The sequence below is a fragment of the Aspergillus fumigatus genome, chromosome 1 (assembly GCF_000002655.1).
Source record: "Aspergillus fumigatus Af293 chromosome 1, whole genome shotgun sequence".
In the NCBI taxonomy this organism is placed as follows: Eukaryota; Fungi; Ascomycota; class Eurotiomycetes; order Eurotiales; family Aspergillaceae; genus Aspergillus; species Aspergillus fumigatus.
Window position 1 is genome coordinate 757,494 of NC_007194.1, and position 23,451 is coordinate 780,944.

Genomic DNA, 23,451 nt, shown 5'->3' on the forward strand with positions numbered 1-23,451 from the left:
CCAAGCTTCTTTGTCGCGCAAACCTACGTTTCTCCGATTTAGGTAACATGTCATTATCGACTCGTAAGAATATGCAGTAACACCATTGACACCTGTGCACCGATCGAGGAGCAGATTACCTATAATAATTTCTAGGACTACACAAGGATGTCATGGAAATGGTAGCAGAAATGGATTGCAACAGAACTGCATCGTTCATCACATATCATGTTTGTAGCAGATCCACAATCTGTACGGAAACAAGTGACTGCAGTGAGGTTGATAATATTTACATACAACGCAAATAGATGAAAACCAACTCATGGTATATAGCGGGCAAAACAAGAAAGGGTTGAAACCAATGAACGGAAACACATGGCACACGTAACGATTGAATAAAGTAGGTCGTAACACAGTCGGAGTTGACAGGGAAGGGAATTCCAGTTCTCCTTCTTCGGTTCGAATTGCGCCGAGTTGAGGATATCACAAACGATGGTGCAGATCGAAGCAAAACTCGACAATCTCAAAGCCAAGACCCAGTGGCTACCGGCCCGAGATGATCGTCGAAGATGCTCCCATAGAGTTCCTCTATCTCGACAAGATAGTCGTTCGCTGTAAATTTCCTCAATCCTTTGTTGAGCAAGATCATCTCCTCCTCGTCAAGCACGCGATTAGCGCCACTATTGAACTCCTCTGCCACTTCGTTGACCTGCTCCAACTCCTTTCCGAACGGATGGGGCTCCGATTTGAAAAAATCTTGGGTCGTTCGGATGGAGGGGCTGCTGCGCATGGAGTTCAATGGTGGCGGGGACAACCGTGACAAGGAACGCTGGCGAGCCAACTCTTGGTGGGACCGTTTCGTATGCGATAGAGCACGTTTGGGAACCAAGGGTGCATCTGTCGACGAGGTGGTCGAGGTTGACGACCGAGGATGGCTAGTCACTGTTGCGGATCGCTTCGGGAAATATGACGACAATGGGTTCGGCTCAACCGGTGAATCGTCTGGAGTTGTGATGGGAGAGCCAAAGCTTCTCTGAGAGAAAGACAGCTCGGAGTCGTCGGGAGACTGCAGTGAAGAAGAAGATGACGAGACAGCCGAGTGAAGGTCGGGCGCATTGTAGGCCAACATGTTCGTTGTAGAGATTAACTCGACTGGTCCAGAGATCTTTCCCCGCTTAATAGTCCCCGCAGTGAACTTGACCTGACCTTCGCGATAGGGCATTGGCGCAGAGACCTCGGGACGCTTGTGGCGCTTGGTGAAGGCTCGAGTTAGGGTCGACATTGTGGGTTGCAATTGGATAGAAACCTGCTCAGTGTTGTAATCGAATCGGCAACGGACGCTTGTCGCAATAATGAGTATAGATCAGTCGTAGTAGAAATTTCGTTCCCGTAATCAAATATCCTTGTCGCTGGTACTCAAGCAGGCCTTCTTAATTCTATAGGACTTCTATACGCTATAGCTGCGCACGTCAAATTGGCTTCGAAAGAATGCGTGGCTGACGTTGGCGATCGCAGGTGGGGTGTCAAGGAAGGAATGGAAGTCGATCGACGGAATGTCCGCTATCAGATATGAGTGGTAGAAGCTGGTCGCTTCAAGTTTTCTCGTCTATGCTCTTCAAGAGAGACGAGAGCGAACTTAGAGACCGGATGTCCTCGTATCTATTTGCACAGCAAAAGAAAATGGGATGGTTGGATCTCTCGCCTCCAGAGTCAGACCGTTTCAAGTGACTCAAGGGGGGTCACAAGAATGCTGCAGCCAGACCGTACAGTGTACAGTGAAAGTCAGAGGCGGACAACCAGGACGCGCCACTGAGAGATTTGCAAAAAGGAAGGGAAATTCCACAGATACCAAGATCTAGGGAAAATAGAAAAATGATCATCAATGGATCAGAAAAAGAAGAGAATAACATAACATGAACATATATGAAGAAGGATAGTCCCCCAGGGAGGAGTGGTCAGAAAGGAGAGAGGAGGGAGGGAATGGAGGAGGAAGTGAAGGAGAAAAGGGAAATCCCTGAGGGAGACCCAAATGCCAGCGGAGGCGAGTGAACAAAGTATGGGATAGAATGAATGGTTCTGGCCTGTTCGGTCGGAGGATCCAGTCCAGTGACGACTCCAGCCAGTGTACGAAGGCCCAAAAAAGAGTCCCTCCAGGCTCTCCGGCTTGTCCGCCTCAGGATTGGTCGTCCAGACTCTCAGGCTGTTCCTTACGGTGGATCTTCTCTTCAAAAGGTCCAGAGCCCACAATACAAACCGTGGAGGCAAGTATGTACGTGCCTTGCCTATAGCCAACAGCCACTGCGCCAACTGTCAGAGTACCCAGCGATTACCCGTAGCCTCGACGCAGTTTGTTCGATGAGTTTTCTTGACAGCTGGCTGAAGACTAGCGAAAGAAAAGGAAATGTTTGCCTTGCGTTTTCCCAGTGCAGTATTTTGTTCTTTTGGTTCTTCCTGTTCTTCCTATGGCGAGATCAGCACGAACGGTGGTTCTCACGGTGTGTGGTACCATGGAACCCGGGCTTCCAGATTCTCAGGATCGTTTAAATCATTCGATTCTAATTTTCCATCTACCTCGTCTACAAGTAAAAGTGAAATGAAGATTGATATTATTTCTCCGCTGCTCCGACGGATCGGCTCTACGAGTCAGGCTGTGATTTCTCGAATCATCGGCGGTTTCGACGCGCTAAATCGCACACTACAATTTGATGTGTCCAAGATAGCAGTGGATCGATCTTTGTCTACTACATTTGCTACGCCGTCACATTTTCATTATGATGCTACATGAAGGATCACATTCCCGATGGCAAAAGATCAGGTTTCTCAACTGCAGGAGAGTGATACATTGAATGCCACCTCTTATGATGACACAGTACTTCGGCCCTGGTAGTAACATTCCTATTTCCCCTCAGGAGACACCAAATGCCTAATAGCTGTCTGCATTATCGGTTGCGACAGATTGTATGTTCCTTACATGGTTGTTGTTCTTCCTGTGACAACGAAGCGGCCGGTAACATCGTATGGTCGAATCACAGATACTACAGTGCCTTAGTCTGCCGGCCTAGTCAAAAAGGTCAAGCAACGGTGTTGGCCTGGCGCCAGGAACCACCACACGACAGCCTATAAGAAAGGCCATGTGCCTCCCCCTCAACCGCTGACCAGTCAACATGAAACAACCCTGACGGATGACTTGTCTCATGCTGATAACTCTATACTCAACTGTGACCTATGACATCTGACTGATGGCGTCCTGCAGTTCTTCGAGGCTATGGCTTCTTTCACAGCCTTAAGCTTCTGCAGTTTGACCCTTACAGAATTGGGTGGCACAGAATCAGAGTCATCTGTGGGAATCACTCATCCAAGGCCCTCATCTCGGCGACCAGGCGGATTTAAACAATGGGTCAATCGGTCGTGGTGGGTCTGCCCCACTGTGGGAGAAAACTTAGCAGAGCGCCCCTTGGCTCAAGGATTTGGGGCTTTGGACCTCAGTCAGTGCGCTGTACTCCATAGATAGGCACTTGCATGACTATGGGTGCTGTTTTCGTGCACCAGGCTTAACATCAAGGCAGAATTTATGTAGACTGAGGCTACCTGGAGCATCTTGGATAACAGAAAAGTGCCTAGAGTAAGATGTGGACGAGGAAGAAGAATGATGGCCTCGTTCCTTGCATGTGATACATGCAGGCTTTGATTTCTGAGGCCGGTACTTGTTCTCGCATTCGCATGTGGCTGGCAGACCAAACTAGTCAGTCCCATACGCTGATGGTTCGCTTCCCTTACAGAAAGAGGCATGTACATCGTCAACTAAATGTAACCCTTCGGTCCTTCAGTCACACAAGACGGTCTGATAAAGGAAAATCAAATGGTTAGGTATTCGTGGGAAGCGCTTTTTCCATTGACCGTTCCTACATGGACATGATAAGCTCGACAGCAGGATTCGTTGCATCAGATGGAATCATCTGAACAACCCCGACACCGCCGCCCGTCCAGTCTACACATTTTAAATCATCCCAATGTCTAAGTAACGATATTCCTGAGTCCGAGAGGCCAAGGGAAAGGAGTATGATGAACTTTGTAGCCTGTCAACTTTGCGGCTGACCAGAGAGCCAAGCAGTTCCAACGCATGAAAAATTCCATACGTAGCCAGCCAGTTCGGTATGTCACACACACATCATATTTCATGAAGAAGCATGTAGATCACGGTAGTTAGGGCGCAGAGGATCTCTGGGTACTCCGTACTCCGTAGACTTCCAGGTAATTGCTGTGTTTTTACCAGTTGGTGCCTATCGTAATCGCCGAGCACTCACCACATCTAAAGCACTCACCTCTTCCGCCCGGCAGAAAAAAAGTGACCGGCCAAAAAAAGAATTCGGATCAAGAAGAACGTCGCAGACCCTACTCGCAAAACATAGTCGTATCACTGCGCTTCTCTTTTAGAGGCTTATTGGCTTATTCAAGATGAGGGCCAAACGCTCCAAGAAGTATCGCAAGCTGATGCATCAGTATGAGATGGCATTTGGCTTCCGCGAACCATATCAAGTCTTAGGTATTCCACCTTCACAAGAGCACATGGCTGTGTTGAAATGGTGTCTAATACTAACATTCGAACCTCTCCAGTTGACTCAAATTTCCTCCGCGCCGTTCATACATTCAAAATGGAACTGATTCCTGCACTTGAACGTACACTCCAAGGAAAAGTCAAACCATGTATGTCGTCGAAATTAGTCTGACCACGTACAATGGACCGACGAGCTAACATACCAATTAATAGTATTGACGAAATGCTCCCTGGCGGCGATCATGGCATCTCAACCTATCAACCCAAAGACCAACAACCCCTACCGCCCAACTCATCTCCCTCCACCCACGATCCTCCCATTACGACACTGCTCGCACAACGAAGACTCAACTCCCATCGACGAAGTGGAATGCTTGCTTTCATTACTGTCGCCTTCTAAAGAAGTCAAGCGGAATAAAGAGCACTATACTCTCGCGACTGCAGACCCACCTGCCCCTGCCAAGGCCGACTCCGGCGATGGGAAGAAGAGAAAGCGAGGGGCTGATGAGGGACGGGATGCGCTGCAACGGGCGCAGAAGTTGCGTATTGGGGCACGATCAATCCCTGGTGTACCGATTGTTTACGTGAAACGGTCTGTTATGATTCTCGAGCCAATGAGCACGCCATCTGAAGAAGTACGAGACGGAGTTGAAAACAGAAAGTTCCGGGTGGGTTTGAATGATGAAGCAGTGTTAGGCAAAAGAAAGCGGACCGAGGACGGTGAGGAGAAAAAGAAGAAGCGAGGGCCGAAGAAGCCCAAAGGCCCTAATCCCTTGAGTGTGAAGAAACCGAAGAAGAAACCAGCAGAAACGGCCAGTGGACCGAAACAGGAGAAGCGGAAGGAACAGAAATTAGACGAGGCGCCGGACAGGACAAACGATGACGGCGAATCAGGCGCACCCAAGCCGAAGAGAAGACGGCGCCACCATAAGAGTTCCAAAGGGGATGGAAATGACGACCACGCCGGTGAACCCTCAAATGGGGCAGATGCTGCAACGGCTTCGAACGAATAACTGTTCCTCAATCAGTATGAGGCAGATCTATATTCATTGGTAAGGCGTTTGGTTGGCTAGTGCGCTTAAAAGTACCGTCCTCAAGCTATGTATATTCCGAATTTAGACAATGTGATATCCGTCAGTCTCATTGACTTGTAGACGTGACTCGTCCAGCGTATATGTACAGACATGTAGTGTTACACTGAGTAGAATGAGTGACACCACTCAAAAGAAGAGAAGAGAGAACAAGACCACGAACGCCGCCTAGCACCGAACCAATACAACAACTCCATCATGCAAAACAGCCCCATCCACCTTCTCAACCATCAAACCTCCAACTGGTCAGTGGAACCCCCTACTGCTGCTTCGATTCCCCATTGAGCGAAATACCCTGCTCAAGAGCCCTCTCCTCAGCCCAGATCTTCTCAATCCGCTTCCGGTTATCCCGAGCCTGGTCCCGGTTCTTCTTTGCGCGCTGGTAGCGCTCCGCAGCGAGGCACTTGTTAACGTCGCGCTTGATATCGTTGCAATTGCCCAGGGCTTTGTGAAGGAATCCGCGAGCGTGACATTCGTCGAGAGCGGTCATAATCTCCTCGCAATCTGTTGATACCGTTAGTATACTGACATCCATCAGGTTAGTGGGTTGGCGTACTGGCATTGTAGGGGGTGTGTAGGTGGGAATGCATTTTGTGTGGATACGTGTAGCTTTATTAGAATTATGATTGATTGCGACGGACAAAGTACTTTTTTCAATAACTGTTTTGAACCTGTCCTCGAGCAGTAATAGAGTCTCGGCCTCTAAGAAATATCCGAAAGCGATGCCGAGCGGTGAGAGCCATGAGAGGGGATTCTGCCGAGCGGGGAGAATAGTCGACCACAAAAAAAAGTAAAAGCGAGAGAAAAAGTCTGGTGATGCATCTATCGTTGAGTAGGAAGCGACATAGCCTTTTGGGGTAAGGTTTTTCATTAATTGATCTGAAGTTGCAGTCTACTGGTCAGCTGCTGCGAGGATTTTTCTTGGACGTGCCTCAAATCTTACGCCTGACTGGCTTAACAGTCGCTGCCTCCACCAAACATCACGGAAAATACGATTGATTGAGGAAAACACTTTACGATGTCTTCTATGATCACTACGACCGCTTGGGTGCGGCGGGGAGTCGCTGCCCAATTCCCTACCAAATATGAGATTGACGAGGAGGAAATGAACCGGATATCCAAGCTCGCTCGGATGCAGCTCGAAGAGGCCCAGGGTGATCTGGAGGCTGCCAGGGAAGGAAAGGACCAGGACGGCGAGACCATGGAGGAGGATCAGAAGGAGGAAGCCCAAGACGCGATGGAGGACGATTCCGAGGAAAAGAAGGGAAAGACAAGTTTCAATGAGTAGGTGCTAAGCTTAGTGTCGCGATCTTCATATAGACAAGGCTAACACTGCATCTCGCTTTGCTTAGTGATGAAGATTTGAAAGAATACGACCTTGATCACTACGACAGTGATGAGGTCGATGAGGATGGAGAGAAGATCACCATGTTCGGAAACGTCAAGTCGCTAGCGTACCACCAACCCAACGAGGAAGATCCATACCTTGTGATACCGGAAGAAGAAGAGGATGAAGAGAGAGAGGAGTTGCAGATCCTTCCCACCGACAACTTGCTTCTTGCAGGTAAGGTCGAGGATGAGGTGGCCCATCTTGAAGTCTACGTCTACGAGGACCAGGAGGCGAACCTTTACGTGCACCACGACATTATGCTGCCCGCCATCCCTCTGTGCCTTGAATGGCTGGATTTCCCTGTTGGCGCACACACGGATGACCGGACTACCGGCAATTTCGTGGCCGTAGGAACCATGGAGCCCGACATTGAGGTCTGGGACCTGGACATTGTCGACTGCATGTACCCAAACGCCATCCTGGGTCAGGGCGGTGCGGAGCTCGAGGGAGACATGAAGAAGGCTAAAAAGTCCAAGAAGAAGACCAAGGCGAATGACGAGTTCCACGTCGACTCCGTGCTCGCCTTGGCTGCAAACCGCCAACACCGCAATCTGCTTGCATCTGCATCCGCTGATCGTACCGTAAAACTCTGGGACCTCAACACCGCCAAGTGCGCCAAATCTTACACCCATCATACGGACAAGGTGTGCTCGCTGGACTGGCACCCTAAGGAAGCTACCGTTCTCCTCACCGGTAGTTACGATCGTACCGTGGTGGCGGCAGACATGAGAGCTCCCGACGCGAAAGCGCGGTGGGGAGTGGATGCCGACGTCGAGAATGTGCGGTGGGATATTCACGACCCAAACTTCTTCTATGTCACCACAGATGCCGGTATGGTCTACCGCTACGATGTTCGAAACATCCCTGCAACGCCAAAGGAATCGAAACCGGTCTGGACCCTGCAGGCGCATGACACCTCTGTGTCATCCTTTGACATCAACCCTGCCATTCCTGGCTTCCTCGTAACCGGATCAACGGATAAGCAAGTCAAGCTATGGAACGTCGAGAATGGCCGGCCTAGCATGGTCGTCTCGCGTAAGATGGACGTTGGTAAGGTGTTTTCGACCACCTTCGCTCCTGACAACGAGGTTGGCTTCCGGTTGGCGGTAGCTGGCAGCAAGGGAACCGTCCAGATCTGGGACACCTCGACCAACGGAGCCGTTCGTAGAGCTTTTGTGTCTCGCATGCCCGCCCTGGAAGGCGAGGTCAAGGAGCGCACAATCGGAGTGCAAGCCGACGATGATGAATCGGATGATGATGCCGCAGGGGAGGAGATCGGTGCTCAGCAAGGTGGAGATGGCTGGGAATCGATGGACGAGGACTAGAGGGTATGACAGAGTTGGGAAATTCTATTTTGGAAGACAAAAAGTTATATCATGGGTACTCGAGCATGGAATGATTGCTTTTCTTATGTTGATACACCTCACACATTTGTTGTTATAACATATTCAAGATACCCGGTCGGATGCATTGACCGATTGATTGTGACTTTCAAGCAAGCTACAGTTACTCGTAATTCTTTATGAGGCTGGCTGGGGTTTAGGGCCATCCCCTGGCATGATGCATAACTTTGAGATCCTTTATAAATCCAAAAATCGAGCATTATAATATCTCTCATCCTCGATGGTCTAACGGTCATGATTTCCGCTTGTCACTCAACAGAGAACGAGCGCGGGAGACCAGGGTTCGACTCCCTGTCGGGGAGGATACATTTTTTCTCCATCTTTCAAGGTTAAAGCTTGGACTGGTTCTATCCGTATAACAATGCTGCCTTTTTCTTTTTTCATAGGTTTGAAGAAAGAAACATGGCTAAGCGACATGTTGGGCAGTAGTAACTTGCCCTTGGACGATCAACTTTGGCACTTAGTCAAGTCCTGTGTATACAGTCGAATTCCGTGGTTCTGCCACCATGTATAACTGCCTAACCGTTATCTGAATGTGTCCCCAGATTATAATAACATCTCTGACATAGAGCACTTGAGGTAGTCCAGGTTGGAAACATCCGATGACAACACGGCATAGTAGAATCACGTCGATACAGCTCGAGAGCCTCCCTATGGAGAATGAGACTGTGGATTTTCCCCTGAGCAAGCAAGGAGTTTCGGACGATGGTTTCATAGAGCTCTTCGCTTCTCCTGGGCAGATATGGAAGTCGGATGTGACGTGACAAAGGCATCCTATAGACAAGAACAGCCACGGTAATGTGTTTACTAGTCCTAGTTGACTTCAGCATTGCGCTCATCCGCCGCTACAAGTCTTGATCAGATGTTCTAGTGCTGTAGACTTCATGTAATGGGAGAACTATTGCGTGAGGCCTTGAACTAGGCATGCACTGGCCGTGTTTTGCCGTTGACGGAAAATCACTCAGGGGCAAAGAGGCCCGGACAGTGCCAGACATGGATTTACCTCCTACGGTGCTGGACCCATGGAAGGATTCGGATCAGAATCCTCTTAAGCTCGGACTAACTGTCCACGTGTCGAAGACTTTACACATTCTCGAATATGGTTGCCTATGGAAGATACGATATTTAACTATATATCGGGAACAAAATAAAGCTAGCCATAGCCGGGATACAAAGCCATCATAGCTCGCCATGACATACTCTAAGGATATTTGTTGAACTGACATGGCCTCGAAGGCACAGCGTGTCGAGTGAAGTTGGTTAGGCAGGGGAAAGGGGATTAGATACCTAAAAATGTTCGTCCCATTATTCTGAAATGCTAGCAGATGGAATCAGAATCAAAAATAGAAAATAATTCTCCCCGACAGGGAGTCGAACCCTGGTCTCCCGCGCTCGTTCTCTGTTGAGTGACAAGCGGAAATCATGACCGTTAGACCATCGAGGATATTTATTGACCAGGATTTCGAAATCTAATACTATCAAATTTGTGGCAGTTTACACGAAATAGTTGCCTCTTGCGGACGTGGCACAAGCAACTGCGATGCCGTTGGCCATTTCCGTGCCAAAGACTCGAAGAAACCATTGCCTGTATATAACAGAGTATTGTATCATGACTCGACTGATTGTTCAGCCCAGTGTGTCAACGACCTTGGAGCATATCATTATTAACATATTGTAATGATAGTAGAAAGGACCAAAAAGAAAGACCAAAAAAGCAGTCAGAGAGATGTGACATTAGAATATGATACAGCCAAGGGACTAATCCGCAATGAAATTTCGTCAAACACGAAGGCAATCGACTGTTGAGGTATCAAAAATCTATCATTCATTTCATAAAGGGTATCAAGGCTCAAAAGACCGTGGTAGCATCCGGGGGCATTAGAGAGCAATATCAAAGACCTCGAACCGTGGGAAAGGATGGCGGATTGGAATTCGTTGAATCGACCAAAAGGTGCAATCAATTCTCTCAAATGGATAATCATGGGCATTTGAAGGATTTCCGGGTATCCGATATGCCTAATCGTAATGAAGATGGAACCAAGTTGGCCGTCGGACTCAAGTCCAGGCAGTGGACGGCTGATAGAGGATTCCTCCCATGGGACTTCTTATCCTTAGAGAGGCTCAAAGTCATATTCGTGACCGGAGGGAGGAACTGGGGCCAGGTAGCTGAATGCTGAAAGAATCTCCGAAGCGGCTGTCTCAACGCTCTCTCTTCTTACAGGCACCGACAACAACGCTAATGTCATCCATCTTCCCTAGGTTATTGTCAATAACATGGAACGTGACGGTATGGCTAAAGGAACCTACCCCCTTCGATGGCCAAGCCCTCCTCAATAGCTTTTTCCATATATGGGCTCTCTGCGAATGGATCCTGAGCAATAGCTAGCGCAGCTTTGAGGAGCTCTCTGGCTACGAATACCATACGTCTATCTGCCAGATGAGCTGGTGTTGCCCAGTCGATATCTTTCTCTTCGAGATGTCCTCCGTCCCATTTCTTGAGGCTGTCGAGCGTGATCGTCACGACCTCATGTTCCCAAAGATTATCGAGGACTCCATCAGACACAGCCAGCACAAGGTCATCCACCTCAAGCTGGACCTCAGAAAGTACTGCATCCTTGCGTGGAGTATCCACACTATTTGTACCTAGTTGCATGGGGCAGTCAAACCAGTGCCATTGTTCGGTGGTTCGAAACAGGACCTTTTCCTCACTCGGACGTATAACAAGAACTTTACAATCTCCCAAGTTCGTCACGTAGAGTAGGGGCTTTGCATTCTCTGCGTTGTCGCCAGTGAAGTGTAAAAGCGCAGTCACCGTCGTTGTGGTGCCCAGCCATTCATTCGGTGAGGTCGTCGCGCGGATAGTCTCCTCGTAGGCCCGTTGTAGGTATTCGATCGGATCTAATTTTGAGGTTCTGTCGACTTCTCGTTCGGCCTCCAGGGCCCAGAAGTGAAGCAGCAATCGAGACCACAGCCTGGTTTGATCAAGGACGATATCAGTGATTAAATCTCAGCGGCGCAGATAGGACGCTGATGTCGTGCACTTACGCAGCATGGCCCCTTTCTTTGGTAGCCCACGCCCCCACGCCATCATTTACCCCGATAAAATTGTCCGCAACGAGCACTGCATCGTCACCATTGTTCAGGCCGCGGACCAGTTCACCCCCGACGGATAATCTCTTATCCTGACTCTGGTAGTGGGTTGTCAAGGGGTCGGAGAATGAGGACGACGGCGGAGACAGGAAGGGTGGGGGAAACGGGCGCGAGGGCCGTTTGGCGCAGAGAGCGTATCCTGTCTGGAAGCAGAATGGAGACTTCGAATGTGGATGACGATCGGGAACCGGGGTGGTGATGCCGTAGGAAGGCAAGACGGCGGCTCGATACTGCCGCACAGGCGTTCTGGGTCGGATTAGCCTCCTAGAGCTTGTTGTACGCGCTGCGGTCCACTGTGGGCTGCGTATCATCAATAATATCGTGGTTACTGTATCCTGAGTCACCATGCCCGCGTGAAATGAGATGTGCACTATCTCAGCGCACTGAGATTGCCTCGCGGTTGGGGGAGAGCGCTTCCTCTCTTTTACTTTATCACTGATCCAGACTTATGGTGAGATTAGAGTTGGTAAGGCGGACGGAGATTGCTGGCTCACTATGGCTTGAGCGCAGCCAAACACCCACCGGAGACGAATGATTACAGCAGACAATATGTAGCAGAACTTCCTCCGAGGGCCAGTCATCGCTTGAGTTTGATTGCATGGATTTCATATTTGACTAATACGATAGATACATCTCTATGACCTCGGATTTGCCCCTTGAGGCCCTCAGTCATCCATCCCTGCAAGTGACCTTCCATCGTGTCAAGAGTAATAAAAGAGAAGAAAGGAGAAATAGAAAGAACGGCCTGCCAGCTCAACTGGACCTGCCAAGTTAACTCAGTACCTTCACGCGAGTCGAGTGCCCGTGGCGGCGGCCTGGCGCTGCTTGCCCACTAATTCTTCGAACAGTTGCATGGCGCGGTGCAGCTCCGCGACGAGCTCATAGTGAGCAACTTCGCGACCGACCATCGCCAGCCCTTCAAAGAAGGCTCTCGCCAGGCTGCCGCATCTGGGGCCGAAGTCCTGCTCGCCAGCACGCTCATAGCGCTTGGCCTGCGCGATGCACAAGATGCGCTCAGAGCAAGGGCAGGGCAGCACGACGTCCATTGTGCAGTCTGTCGCGCAACTGCAAGATGAACGGCAGATGCATTTCTTCTCTTTGACGAAATCAAGAAGGCGGCGTCTGCTGTCGTCACGTCTCATGTCTCCGACGCTCCTGCCCTCGAGCTTCGCTAAGGTCGCCTGACGGTTGTCGAGGACGTTCTCGCGCTGCCAAATCTCTGGCTGAATTGAATCGCGGTCGATAAAAGGAAGTTCAATCGCTGGAAAGTCTTCGGTAGCCGAGACCTGCGGCATGATAGTCAGGTACTTCTCCGACATCGCGGTGATGGTTTCAACGCCTGGCATCTGATACAGGTAAACGAGACCTCTCCACTTGAGAACGAACGGATGAGTCTCGTCGGAGACAATCTTTAAGGTGGATGTACGATAACCGATAAGATCGTGCGCAGAGAAGCCGGTGATGGCAAGCTTGTCGGTAGCATTGCGAATGATCGAATCCTGGTGCTGTTTAACAAGGTCGTAATCAAGGCCACTGCAAATTTCTGGGGCATCCAGGATATCCTTGAATGTTATGAATATGTCGCGGAGATGACTAGTTTCAGGAAGGGTGAACGTTTCCTTAACGAGCATGCGGCGCAGGTTAAGGTCGAAGTGACTACAGAGCTCAACGTTGGCGATCTCCATAACCAGTCTCGCATACAGAGAATAATAAAGCTTTTCGGTGACATCGATGAGTTCAACAAGAGACTCTGTTTTCACAGCCGCTTCGGCGTCCCTGAGGCGAGCCAGAAAATCGCCAGGAGTGTCGTCTAACTGTGGAAGGAGAGCCGCGATCAGTTTTCCGTGCTGATGTACAGAGTTTACTGGAAGGTCTCAGTGTTTATTCTACTTACCTCTACACCATACATCCTGACCGCCCAAGCAAAGATCTTGGCAATGGTGTAAACCTTGGAAAAGATGCTGATGGCACTGCCGATTCTCTCTGCAGTCGTCCCGCCGCAAGGATTGTCAAGAAGCTGCTCACGGGAAGCGAAAGAACGCCATTCAGATGATCCTATGGTATAAGGAAGAGTGGGGATCTCGTTGGGTGGCATCTGCTGACTCTATGTTAGTTTCTTTTCCCTCGCTCTGTTTGGCAAACTACCAGCTAAGGATGTTGCGTCCACTCACAGCTGAAGCGTAAGAAGTTTCGGTACTGTCTGAACCACGCACGCGAGAAACTCTGACAGTGCTACTGACAGTGCTATAAGCACGCATGTCATAAACTTCAGCACTGTCCAGAGCACGCATCGTGGGAGGTTCGAACTTTCTGTTTTTCTTTTCCAGCACCTCTTGGGAGTACTTGTAGAAGCCGTCCTTGTGTTCACCGATTTTGAAATCATCATCCAAAGCAGGTTGTTTACCCTTCGACTCGGATGAGCGTCTGCGGAATACCTTCTGCAGGGCAGACTGCCAGGAGTGAGAGCTAGAGCTTGATCTACGCATGGCTGGTAGAGAGCACTGGTTTGTCAATGAAATTGCGGGTTAGCAGGCAAGCCGCGTGGTTGAGCACTGAGCCAAGTGCGGCTGGGTATGTGATGAGAACTGGACAGGGATGGTGAGTGGTGTTGATGTGTTGAGTGATGTGCTTTGCTTCTGGTTAGTGAATGTTGTCCTTGAGCACCTGGTGCATCAATCCCACCTCACTGTGAAAGACATGCTGAGTGCCTATACCTATCATCAGAGATGATCATATAAAGCTTTCTTACACCAGACAACCTTAGGAACCCACTTATTAAGCTACGGAGAATAAACAGTCATGATAATGCTTCACAGCAAAGCGGAGGAATCGATATATGCGAACATTACTGACCAGTAAAGCCTTGTATAGCCACTTCTATCCAGAAAATCTGCAAGACATATAGCTAGCATCAGTATAATTACTCTTCCAGTAGTGATAAGAGACTATAAGACTACCATCATAAATAAAACTAGACAGGATCAAACTGTGATTCATGAGGCAAAGAAAGATGAACAATGCGCAGAAGAGTATCATAGTCTATTAACAACAGAGGATGGTTTCATACAAGGGCTATGAAAGAAGAGGGTCAACCTCAATAGCTGAATTCTGTGTAACGAAGGCATAGGGTAGGATAACTTCTGCAATCTTCCAGATGGCTTTGTTAGCCCTGTCGACATACTCCGACGATATACACGCACACTCTCTGAAGGAAAGAGACTGGAGGGAAGAATCATTAGCATGGTCAGAGTTTCGAGAAGAAGGGCCAACTTCTGGAAAGGGTGTAGCCGCGCGAGAGAAAACTTACTTGCAGGTTTGATAGATTTCTGACCCATTCAAAGCCCTCGTCAGACGGTCTGGCTGGCAACTGCTTAACTTTTTGCTCATCTATTGGAGGGCTAAGTAAATCGTGGCAATTCTCCAGCCAGAGAACTTCGAGCGTCGCACCAGGTGCCAGTCTCTGCCTTTTTATCACTGCACCGTTTTGATCCTTTTCAACACCCCCGAGCCAATTCAAAAAACTCCGGCTGTGCACCACGGCAGGTCCTCAACTTCAAGACTCTCAGCCTAGGATTCCTCTCCACAAGCATCGCCAACTGCCATGGCGTGATGCCTGATCGTTCCAATATCAGAGTCTCAAGGCCAGTGACCCCTATGTCCTTGGGGTTCCCTATGCCCGCTAGTAAGTTCCAAGCAGTGCTACCTGGCGCAGGATAGTACCAAGCAGTTGGCCTCATCGGCCCGTCGCGGATATGTGGATGCTCGAAACGCAGTGCCAGATAGCGCAGCGTGTGTCTACATCTGGTTCCGAGCGCTTTTGCCCCGTTGACATCAAGATCGTAGGCCATGAACTCGAGCTTGACCAATGAAGGCCCGTATCGGTCCACCAGTCGCGCAAGAACTTTGTTCTGTGCCTGTACCGTCTGCTCCTGAGCGTCTTGTGGGCTTATGTCCCCCCTTTTTTGCAGTTTACATTTAGCATGCGGCTCCCGGTCAAACTCTTGTTGTGCATAGATGCCTGGTTGGATCACGGAAATGGTATAGTCACTCTTGGAACCATCATTCTCACTGGACGATGAAAGTTGATCGGGAGTAGCCCAGCCTGCCTGAAGTAGAGATATCATGGAGTGGACTCGCTTTTCGAACACTCCGACGCGAAGACGTCTGAGGCAAAGGGTGTGAGACTTGAAATTCGCGCGAGACGTTTCTCCAAAGGCAAGGAGAGACTCAAAAGGTAGGTACGCCAGGATGGAGAGAAGTACTTCCAATGGTAGGAAACTGATCTTATCCGACATATTTAACCGGAGTATCCTCGATCCCATCAACGAACAAGCTTAGATTCCGTGTAGCTATGACCGTCCCAACTTTAGCAGGTTCGTTGTTTGCTCCTTCAGCAGCGAGCGATGTAAAGGCAACGCCTTGAAGCACCGAATAGTAACTCCAAGAGATGTTAGTTAGACGTAACGACGAAGAGCAAGAGCATCCAATTGCCATGTAAACAAGGGCAAGTTCAGCGTGAACAACCTGAGGACTTTCAACATCGATAAGCCGTCCCGCAAAATGACAATGCCTCGACCAAAAGGAAAATATACACAAATGTCTGCGACTTTATCAGAGGGTTTCCCTGGAGGAACCTGATCGTGGCGTCAGACGCAGTAAGGTGGAAGTTATGCCAGTGGAGGCCTCGGGTCAGGATCAAGAGCTTCTATCTTTGGCTTATAATCAGGGTAGAAAAGATGGTAGCTGGTGAGCGATTTCAATGACCTGAGTGAGCAAAGTTTGGGAACTTCTTAAATATCGTAAGTGAGCAGAAGGTAACCAAGTTGTATCGATGTGCATTGCTCCTGTTGCTTGCAACGCAATTGCAGCGGAAACTCCCCAACCTTTTCACTCAACTGCCCCTTTCCTATATCTGGAGTATTATGGTTCTCCTGCCTTATTTTTTTTATCAACATCCAAGCCTGATGATATGTTCTCTGAGGAATCCTCGAATTTGAGGTGGTCCAGGAATGTGCCTATAAGACAAAGAATGATGACAGTCTGTACAAAGCAGCAACGGAACAATGTGCATTAGGCGAGGCAACCAAGGCCATGAAAGTCGACTTCGGTCTAAAAAATGCTTCGAATCTCAATTTTGGCTCTCTCTCTCTCTCTCTCATTTACGAGATTAAGTGGTATAGCTGGCGAAACAACATGACCGCTCTTCCACTGGCTGCGTATTTTCTCACATGGAAAAGGACGTACAACTGCAGAAAGCGGAGAACAGAACAGGCAAATGCCAATGATACTCTTGTATGCCTGTCTAGCACAGCACTGCGCATGCTGTTTGCACTTGGGATACGTTTGGGTGCTTATTGACCCATTGCGACGAGATGTCGAAGAGAATGCAAGAGCAATGAACGACTGTCAACTTGGTCGAATAGAATTGAGGGAAGCACCTGAATCCTATGTTCCATTTTCGATTTGGATTTCTTTTTCTTTCCCTAGAAAGGAATTCTCGAGACATGGTTTTACGTTTTTGATTCTGCCACGAAGTCTGAAAACCCAGGTATGGCAGGCCATTTGCTGCGCAGAAATGCGGCACAGCAATCGAAACCCTTTGTCCGCAGAGACTAACTAGGATCGTGGTCAGAGCCACTATAATGGCGACAAAGAACATACAAGCGTGGTGAGCCTTCTCCAATGGACAAGTCGCTCGGTATTGCTGTGGCTTGTGACAGATAGCTGAATCATGCATCAGCGCGTTTGTGTTCTTCCATCAGCGACCAACCAATGATACCAAGACACCAGATTGCACTGCATGCCCGGTGCGACTCCGACCCAGGCTGTTGGTTCCATATACCCGAACGATACATTTAGCATCCTGCGACTTGCTTGGTGACACGACCAAGGGGATGTGAGTCGTCATTGGGGGGATATTCATAACATCCAGATCAAATGATTATAGCTGCCAGGGTGCTGCTCTCGAGGCTACTGCCTGACATCCGCTAGTCTACTGGTCGCAAATCACAATTGGGAAACTTAGCAGTGAATCAGGCATCTGCTAGTTGAATCTGCAAGTCCGTCGCTTTTTCTGGTGGTATCCGATTGAGCAGTTTGGTATTTTCGTGACCGAACAATTTCGCCCCGGCAGTGCCATACCTGCAATAAGGACGTTGTCACACGTGTTGGCTGTGATTCAAGAGGCTCGCATCTACCCTAAGGAAGCAAGGACGACAGAGACCAACAAGTGGCAGGGGCCCGAAAAAGATTCATAAGTCTCAATAGGGAACCCAAGATAGCGGTGAAGTCTCTCGATACGAAGAACCCAGGATGATGATCAGTCTTCATCATTGCCAAGTGGATATCCACCCCGTGCAGATTGACAGATGCAGCTGCAAAGAGGAAAAAGCAATTACACCTGAAACCCCGGCAAGAATGCTATCAAATCTTTTGAGACACGTCAAACCCTCAAGACACCCCCTTGCCTTTTGCTGAAACGGCCAAATAATCGTACGATAAGCTGCTCTGTGTATCTGATAAAAATTGTATGTGCACTTTGCTTGTTCAGCTTCAAATGCGTCGTACTGCCTTCGAGCCTTAATATACAACAAGAAACACGATTGACCGCTCTATCCATGAACCCTGAACGTGCGACCACTGGCCGTCTTTCGCTCCCGCTCCTCATTTTCAGGTCGAGCTCTGTTGAGGACTGTTATTGTCAGCAACAATCTAGACCACGGTACCCAATGCGACTCACCTTGGAGGAAGTCTGCTGTCCTTTTACGCATTCTAGTGTGGATATACGCCTATACAGAGTCAGTGATTTGGAGAAGAGAAACAATGATATCATTGAAGCCTACCTTGGACGCCTTGATGTGGTAATGGAAATAGTCACGGAAGGTTTGGATGTGAGAGATATTTTCGTAGCGTCGTTGAGGAGTCAGGTGTCGAGGGAAAAGGACTGTGAGCTGTCAATCAAGGCTCGCAGCATATGCAACGAGGTTTGCTTACCGAAAGTGACATAACTCATTTTACCGTCCCCAGCTGTCTGCAGACCAGGTACCCCCTGAAGTTCCAGGGGAGGGTCGCTGCGGAAGAGCACTTGCGGCGCATTCTGCAACGTCACCACTCGTCTTCTCGCGTCGACAAACTCCTGTAAGAAGACCTTGCCAAAGATACGATCCGTCTCTTCGCGGAAAACAGTGCTAAAGATCACTGTGACACGGTCATGACTGGCCTTGATGTAGATTGCTTCCTCTTCCCGGTAATGAATTGCCATCAACTCCCCACCTTCCTTGACTCCTTGGGGTGCGGACTCCGACGTATACCTGGATGCCTCTTCTGACAACTTCGCAAATTCGTCGAATGCCCTTTCGAACGGAGCAGCCATGGCGTTACGCTTCAGCAACGCAAGTCGCATGATGAGCTCGTCTCGAGCTTCCTGTTCTGCGGGCAGATTCTCCAAGTCAATCTGTACCGAGAAGTCATAGCCAGGCTCTGGTGTGACGATATAAGGACCATATTCTCTTTCCAATACCTCTTGGGCACCGTATTGAACTAGTTCTTTGAAGCATTTCACGTGGATGGAGATAAGGATCTTGGTCTTCGATTCCGGTGTCGACAGGTGGAACGTCACTCCGTCAAAGTCGGAGACAACTTGGTCAATTGAAACAGGCGCACCTCTATTGCAACCAGCAGAAAAGCCAATTAGTTAGCTGACATCGTAAAATGACGGGACCTGGGTAGACCAAAGGAGGCGGGGAAGGGACAGCTATACCCGGAGAACCGCTCCGTCAGGAGGTTCTGAATAAGGACGTTCTGATAATCAAGCAAAAGCATGACGACAGACCGTGTACCACAGCTCAGTCAATTTCGATAGCAAAGATAGTACCTGTCAGGCACCTGTAAATAGTCGACCAAGTTAGGGAGTTGGGTGGATTTGGGTGCCTTGGGGGGGAATGACGGCAGGCGGTGGGGATTTGTCCGGGGTGGTCGCTCTCGCCGCCCGTAGTTTTTTTCTGGCGCATTTTGGCCTATCGATAGCAGACAGTTTCGGAGCTCTTAAATTTTCCTTGCTATCGACTTGGGCATTCCAACGATGGTGAAGTCATATTTGTATGTGCAGCTTGTTCGACACACTCATGCATTGTGGAATCTTGAACGCAAGGGGCTAATTTTAACAGGAAATTCGAGCATTCGAGTACGTTCGGGCTCGTTGCCTCGGGTTCGTCGAATGCGATTTGGACCCGAGACGATGATCTCACTGGTACTGTGCGTCGCACAGGTGCTGGAAGGGCCATTGTCGGTGCCGGTGAGGAGGTTCTCTGCTGGGATGTCAAAAAAGGCGACTTACTTGGACGGTGGCGTGACACATCCTGCAAGGCGCAGGTGACTGTGATCACTCAGAGTAAGGCCGATGAGGACGTTTTCGCTGTCGGGTAGGTCTTCCTCCCTTATCAGAGATGGGACAATTACCTTCTTGGTGCTTACATCCAGAATTGGTTTTATTTAGGTACGATGATGGAAGTATTCGTATCTGGGACTCGAGAACAGAGACAGTGATCATTTCGTTCAACGGCCACAAATCGGCCGTCACTCAGCTCGCCTTCGATGCTGCCGGTGTGCGCGTCGCTAGCGGCTCGAAGGACACAGATATCATCGTGTGGGACTTGCTAGCGGAAGTTGGACTTTTCAAGCTGCGTGGACACACCGACCAAGTCACTTCGCTCCATTTTCTCAACCTGTCTTCCGAATTGCTACACGCCGCTGGACTGAGCGAACACGCGGGATTTCTGCTCACTACCGGCAAGGACTCCTTAATCAAGATCTGGGATCTGTCTACGCAGCACTGTATCGAGACACATGTGGCCCAATCGAACGGCGAGTGCTGGAGCTTGGGCCTCTCCCCCGACCAAAGCGGCTGCATCACTGCAGGAAACGATGGAGAACTCAAGGTTTGGTCGATTGATGAAAGCGCTATGCTCGAGATCTCGCGAGAGAAAGTTGGTTCTGAAGGGCGCAAAATTCTGACAGACAGAGGGACGTTTTATCGGAACGGCAAGGATCGAACGATTGGTATCAGCTTTCACCCGCGTGCTGACTATATCGGGTTCCACGGCTCGGAGAAGGCAATAGAAATTTGGCGCATTCGTTCAGCGACGGAGGTACAGAAGAGCTTGGCCAGGAAGCGTAAGAGAAGAAAGGAGAAAGAAGCCCAGCGGGAAGGGGCGGTGGCAGAAGTTGATAATGAGAAGGTCGACGATGTTTCGTCTGCGCCGGTCACTGAAGTCTTTGTTCCTCACGTCATTGTTCGCACTGGCGGCAAGGTCCGTTCCTTCGACTGGATTCGAACAAAAACTACGGGCAACCTCCAGCTTCTGGCTTCGACTACGAACAACCAGCTGGAATCGTACAGCGTCACCACTGCGAATAAAAAGAAGGATGATGATGGCTCCGACTACAATCGCAACCTGGCTGTTGACATCCCGGGTCACCGTACCGACATCAGATCTATTGCCCTGAGTTCCGACGACCGAATGCTGGCTTCTGCCTCCAACGGCAGCTTGAAGATTTGGAACGTTCGTACGCAGAGCTGTCTGCGTACATTGGAATGCGGCTATTCCCTGTGCTCTGCCTTTCTCCCTGGTGACAAGATCGTTGTAGTCGGTAATAAGAACGGCGAACTGGAAGTTTTTGACATTGCATCCTCGACTCTGCTGGATACGATCAAGGCGCACGATGGACCAGTCTGGTCTCTGCACGTCCATCCCGATGGCAAATCGATGGTCAGTGGTAGTGCTGACAAGTCCGCGAAGTTCTGGAACTTCCAGGTTGTCCAGGAAGAAATACCCGGCACCAAACGAACTACACCACGCCTCAAACTGGTACATACAAGAACCCTCAAAGTTGCGGATGACATTCTCAGTCTCCGCTTCTCACCTGACGCTCGGTTGCTTGCAGTCGCCCTCTTAGACAACACCGTCAAGGTCTTCTTCACCGACTCTCTAAAGCTCTTCCTCAATCTTTACGGCCACAAGCTTCCTGTCCTCAATATGGACATTTCCTATGACAGCAAGCTCATTGTTACTTGTTCCGCGGACAAGACAGTCCGACTATGGGGTCTGGACTTTGGTGATTGCCACAAAGCATTCCTCGCCCATGAGGACAGTATCATGGCTGTCGCTTTCGTTCCAACCAACAAGGAGGGCAACGGCCACAACTTCTTCAGCGCGAGCAAGGACCGTGTCATCAAGTACTGGGATGGTGACAAATTTGAGCACATCCAGAAACTCCAAGGCCATCACGGTGAAATTTGGGCTCTGACTGTCAGCCATTCCGGCGAATTCATCGTCAGCGCTAGCCATGACAAGAGCATTCGTATTTGGCAACAGACAGATGAACAGCTCTTCCTGGAAGAAGAGCGCGAGAAAGAGCTCGAAGAGATGTACGATAACACTCTGACAGCGTCTCTAGAGCAGGACGAGGATGCAGACGGCGAGAAGGCCGAGGCAGTCGATGCTGGGAAGCAGACCACTGAAACGCTCATGGCCGGTGAAAAGATCATGGAAGCTCTAGATTTGGGCATGGCAGACCTCGAGGTGATGCGGCAATGGCGCGCCGTCAAAGCCAGCCAGCCAAACGCGGCGCCACCGGCTCGCAACCCTCTCTACATGGCACTGGGTAACATCTCAGCCGAGCAACATGTGCTTAGTGTGGTCCAGAAGGTCCCTGCTGCTGCATTGCAGGATGCTTTGCTCGTTCTGCCGTTCTCCAAAGTCCCTGCGCTTTTCACTTTCCTCAATATATGGGCCAACCGGGCCTGGAATATCCCTCTCACGTGCCGTGTTCTGTTCTTCATGCTGAAGACGCACCATCGTCAGATTATTGCCAGTAAGATGATGCGACCTATGCTGGATAGTATCCGGTCAACTCTGCGTCGAGTCCTTACCCGTCAAAAGGACGAGATGGGGTTCAACCTTTCTGCCTTGCAGATCATAGGCCAGCAAGTGCGGGAAGCAAGCACCAAGGACTACGTCGATGAGGAAACGTGGGAGCAGGAGCACCCACAGGTGGCGGGTACAGGCAAGAAGCGGGCATTTGTCCAAATTGCTTCTTAGGGCTTGATCTACGAGCATGTATTTTTTTTATCGGTGCATATATGGCGTTGCGATTCTTTACACGATGTTGGCTGAGGTCGGCTACGAAAGTTCTATATCCTTGGAGTTTCGAGAAGGGCAAAAAGTTGGTCTGTTAATAGAGTATCTTGATTTCTAGATATATATATTCCGAGCCTGCACGATGAAGGAATTCAATCTCAAAATATCAATCGCACAAGTGCAGAAGTTGAGGCATTCGCAACTGAGCGAAAGACTAGTCTAACCTATCACTTCAAGCAGTCAGCACGATCCATTCACAGAGGCAGTACTGAAATGGCAAAAGCAATGCCACCAGGGTCCAAAACCTCGTACCGCATGCCTCCAGGAACAAGAAAGACACAAGCGAAGCAACAAGGTGTAAATCATCAACCGGAACTCCACTCAGCAGAACCATTATAAGCACCGACGACAAGGGAGACCCCAATTTTGAAATGGTAATCTCCTCCAGCCATACCTCTTCCGGCTCTTCCTAAAAGTATCGGTTCAAGAAAATGTTCTCATCATATAGGAGGAGGTCGTGATTGGGCTTTTGTTTGCTTTTCGAGCTTGTTCTTGTTCCTGGGGGGGTTCGGTTAGAGTTGGGTGGGATAAGGATAATTGCATACCAGAGTTAGTAGTAAGTTGATCTGTGACTCAAGTCATTGGAATGAAAGCTGTAGGCATTGTACAGCTTTGTTGGCTGTCAAAAGTGAAGCTTGATAGCTACAAGGAAGAAGAAAAAAGTGGAAGAAATTGTTGTTGGCCG

At 49.5% G+C, this 23,451-nt stretch overlaps 9 protein-coding genes and 3 non-coding genes across 12 annotated transcripts; 5 read left to right on the top strand and 7 right to left on the bottom strand.

Annotated features, from left to right (window-relative positions):
• Nucleotides 1-60: 60 nt before the first annotated feature.
• AFUA_1G02600 (uncharacterized protein) lies at nucleotides 61-3,079 on the bottom strand. The gene has a single exon (XM_077803793.1). The coding sequence runs from the start codon at nucleotides 1,259-1,261 to the stop codon at nucleotides 503-505; it is 759 nt and encodes a 252-aa protein (XP_077659901.1). The 5' UTR covers nucleotides 1,262-3,079; the 3' UTR covers nucleotides 61-502.
• A 1,257-nt stretch (nucleotides 3,080-4,336) lies between these two features.
• On the top strand, nucleotides 4,337-5,697 carry AFUA_1G02610 (rRNA-binding ribosome biosynthesis protein UTP23). Its single transcript, XM_744918.3, has 3 exons — nucleotides 4,337-4,522; nucleotides 4,594-4,683; nucleotides 4,748-5,697. The coding sequence occupies exons 1-3, from the start codon at nucleotides 4,435-4,437 to the stop codon at nucleotides 5,545-5,547; spliced, it is 978 nt and encodes a 325-aa protein (XP_750011.2). The 5' UTR covers nucleotides 4,337-4,434; the 3' UTR covers nucleotides 5,548-5,697.
• A 187-nt stretch (nucleotides 5,698-5,884) lies between these two features.
• Nucleotides 5,885-6,496, bottom strand: AFUA_1G02620 (COX assembly mitochondrial protein; the record flags this gene model as incomplete). Its single annotated transcript, XM_744919.1, has 2 exons — nucleotides 5,885-6,129; nucleotides 6,274-6,496. The coding sequence occupies 2 exons, from the start codon at nucleotides 6,494-6,496 to the stop codon at nucleotides 5,885-5,887; spliced, it is 468 nt and encodes a 155-aa protein (XP_750012.1).
• A 147-nt stretch (nucleotides 6,497-6,643) lies between these two features.
• Nucleotides 6,644-8,516, top strand: AFUA_1G02630 (rRNA-processing protein PWP1; the record flags this gene model as incomplete). The annotated part of the gene is made up of 2 exons (XM_744920.2): nucleotides 6,644-6,909; nucleotides 6,978-8,516. The coding sequence occupies 2 exons, from the start codon at nucleotides 6,644-6,646 to the stop codon at nucleotides 8,338-8,340; spliced, it is 1,629 nt and encodes a 542-aa protein (XP_750013.1). The 3' UTR covers nucleotides 8,341-8,516.
• A 116-nt stretch (nucleotides 8,517-8,632) lies between these two features.
• On the top strand, nucleotides 8,633-8,720 carry tD(GUC)1. Its single transcript is given in 2 exon segments — nucleotides 8,633-8,669; nucleotides 8,686-8,720. It is a non-coding gene (tRNA).
• A 1,054-nt stretch (nucleotides 8,721-9,774) lies between these two features.
• tD(GUC)3 lies at nucleotides 9,775-9,862 on the bottom strand. The gene is given in 2 exon segments: nucleotides 9,775-9,809; nucleotides 9,826-9,862. It is a non-coding gene (tRNA).
• Nucleotides 9,863-10,711: 849 nt separating this feature from the next.
• Nucleotides 10,712-11,915, bottom strand: AFUA_1G02640 (PP2C family serine/threonine-protein phosphatase; the record flags this gene model as incomplete). The annotated part of the gene is made up of 2 exons (XM_744921.1): nucleotides 10,712-11,390; nucleotides 11,464-11,915. The coding sequence occupies 2 exons, from the start codon at nucleotides 11,913-11,915 to the stop codon at nucleotides 10,712-10,714; spliced, it is 1,131 nt and encodes a 376-aa protein (XP_750014.1).
• A 438-nt stretch (nucleotides 11,916-12,353) lies between these two features.
• AFUA_1G02650 (uncharacterized protein) lies at nucleotides 12,354-14,054 on the bottom strand (the record flags this gene model as incomplete). Its single annotated transcript, XM_744922.1, has 3 exons — nucleotides 12,354-13,382; nucleotides 13,463-13,666; nucleotides 13,740-14,054. The coding sequence occupies 3 exons, from the start codon at nucleotides 14,052-14,054 to the stop codon at nucleotides 12,354-12,356; spliced, it is 1,548 nt and encodes a 515-aa protein (XP_750015.1).
• A 586-nt stretch (nucleotides 14,055-14,640) lies between these two features.
• Nucleotides 14,641-15,970, bottom strand: AFUA_1G02660 (F-box protein; the record flags this gene model as incomplete). Its single annotated transcript, XM_744923.3, has 3 exons — nucleotides 15,068-15,970; nucleotides 14,876-15,042; nucleotides 14,641-14,787 (listed from the first exon to the last, which is right to left on the bottom strand). Exons 1-3 carry the CDS (start codon nucleotides 15,888-15,890, stop codon nucleotides 14,641-14,643), a joined length of 1,137 nt encoding a protein of 378 aa, XP_750016.3. The 5' UTR covers nucleotides 15,891-15,970.
• Nucleotides 15,971-17,409: 1,439 nt separating this feature from the next.
• On the bottom strand, nucleotides 17,410-19,389 carry AFUA_1G02670 (actin-related protein 2/3 complex subunit 2; the record flags this gene model as incomplete). Its single annotated transcript, XM_744924.2, has 5 exons — nucleotides 17,410-18,259; nucleotides 18,308-18,356; nucleotides 18,411-18,511; nucleotides 18,562-19,232; nucleotides 19,328-19,389. The coding sequence occupies 5 exons, from the start codon at nucleotides 19,387-19,389 to the stop codon at nucleotides 18,180-18,182; spliced, it is 963 nt and encodes a 320-aa protein (XP_750017.1). The 3' UTR covers nucleotides 17,410-18,179.
• A 259-nt stretch (nucleotides 19,390-19,648) lies between these two features.
• AFUA_1G02680 (snoRNA-binding rRNA-processing protein DIP2) lies at nucleotides 19,649-23,441 on the top strand (the record flags this gene model as incomplete). Its single annotated transcript, XM_077803794.1, has 3 exons — nucleotides 19,649-19,665; nucleotides 19,734-19,988; nucleotides 20,063-23,441. The coding sequence occupies 3 exons, from the start codon at nucleotides 19,649-19,651 to the stop codon at nucleotides 22,665-22,667; spliced, it is 2,877 nt and encodes a 958-aa protein (XP_077659966.1). The 3' UTR covers nucleotides 22,668-23,441.
• AFUA_1G02685 lies at nucleotides 23,085-23,214 on the top strand. Its single transcript, XR_013344458.1, has one exon. It is a non-coding gene; the product is annotated as an uncharacterized ncRNA (small nucleolar RNA).
• Nucleotides 23,442-23,451: the final 10 nt, after the last annotated feature.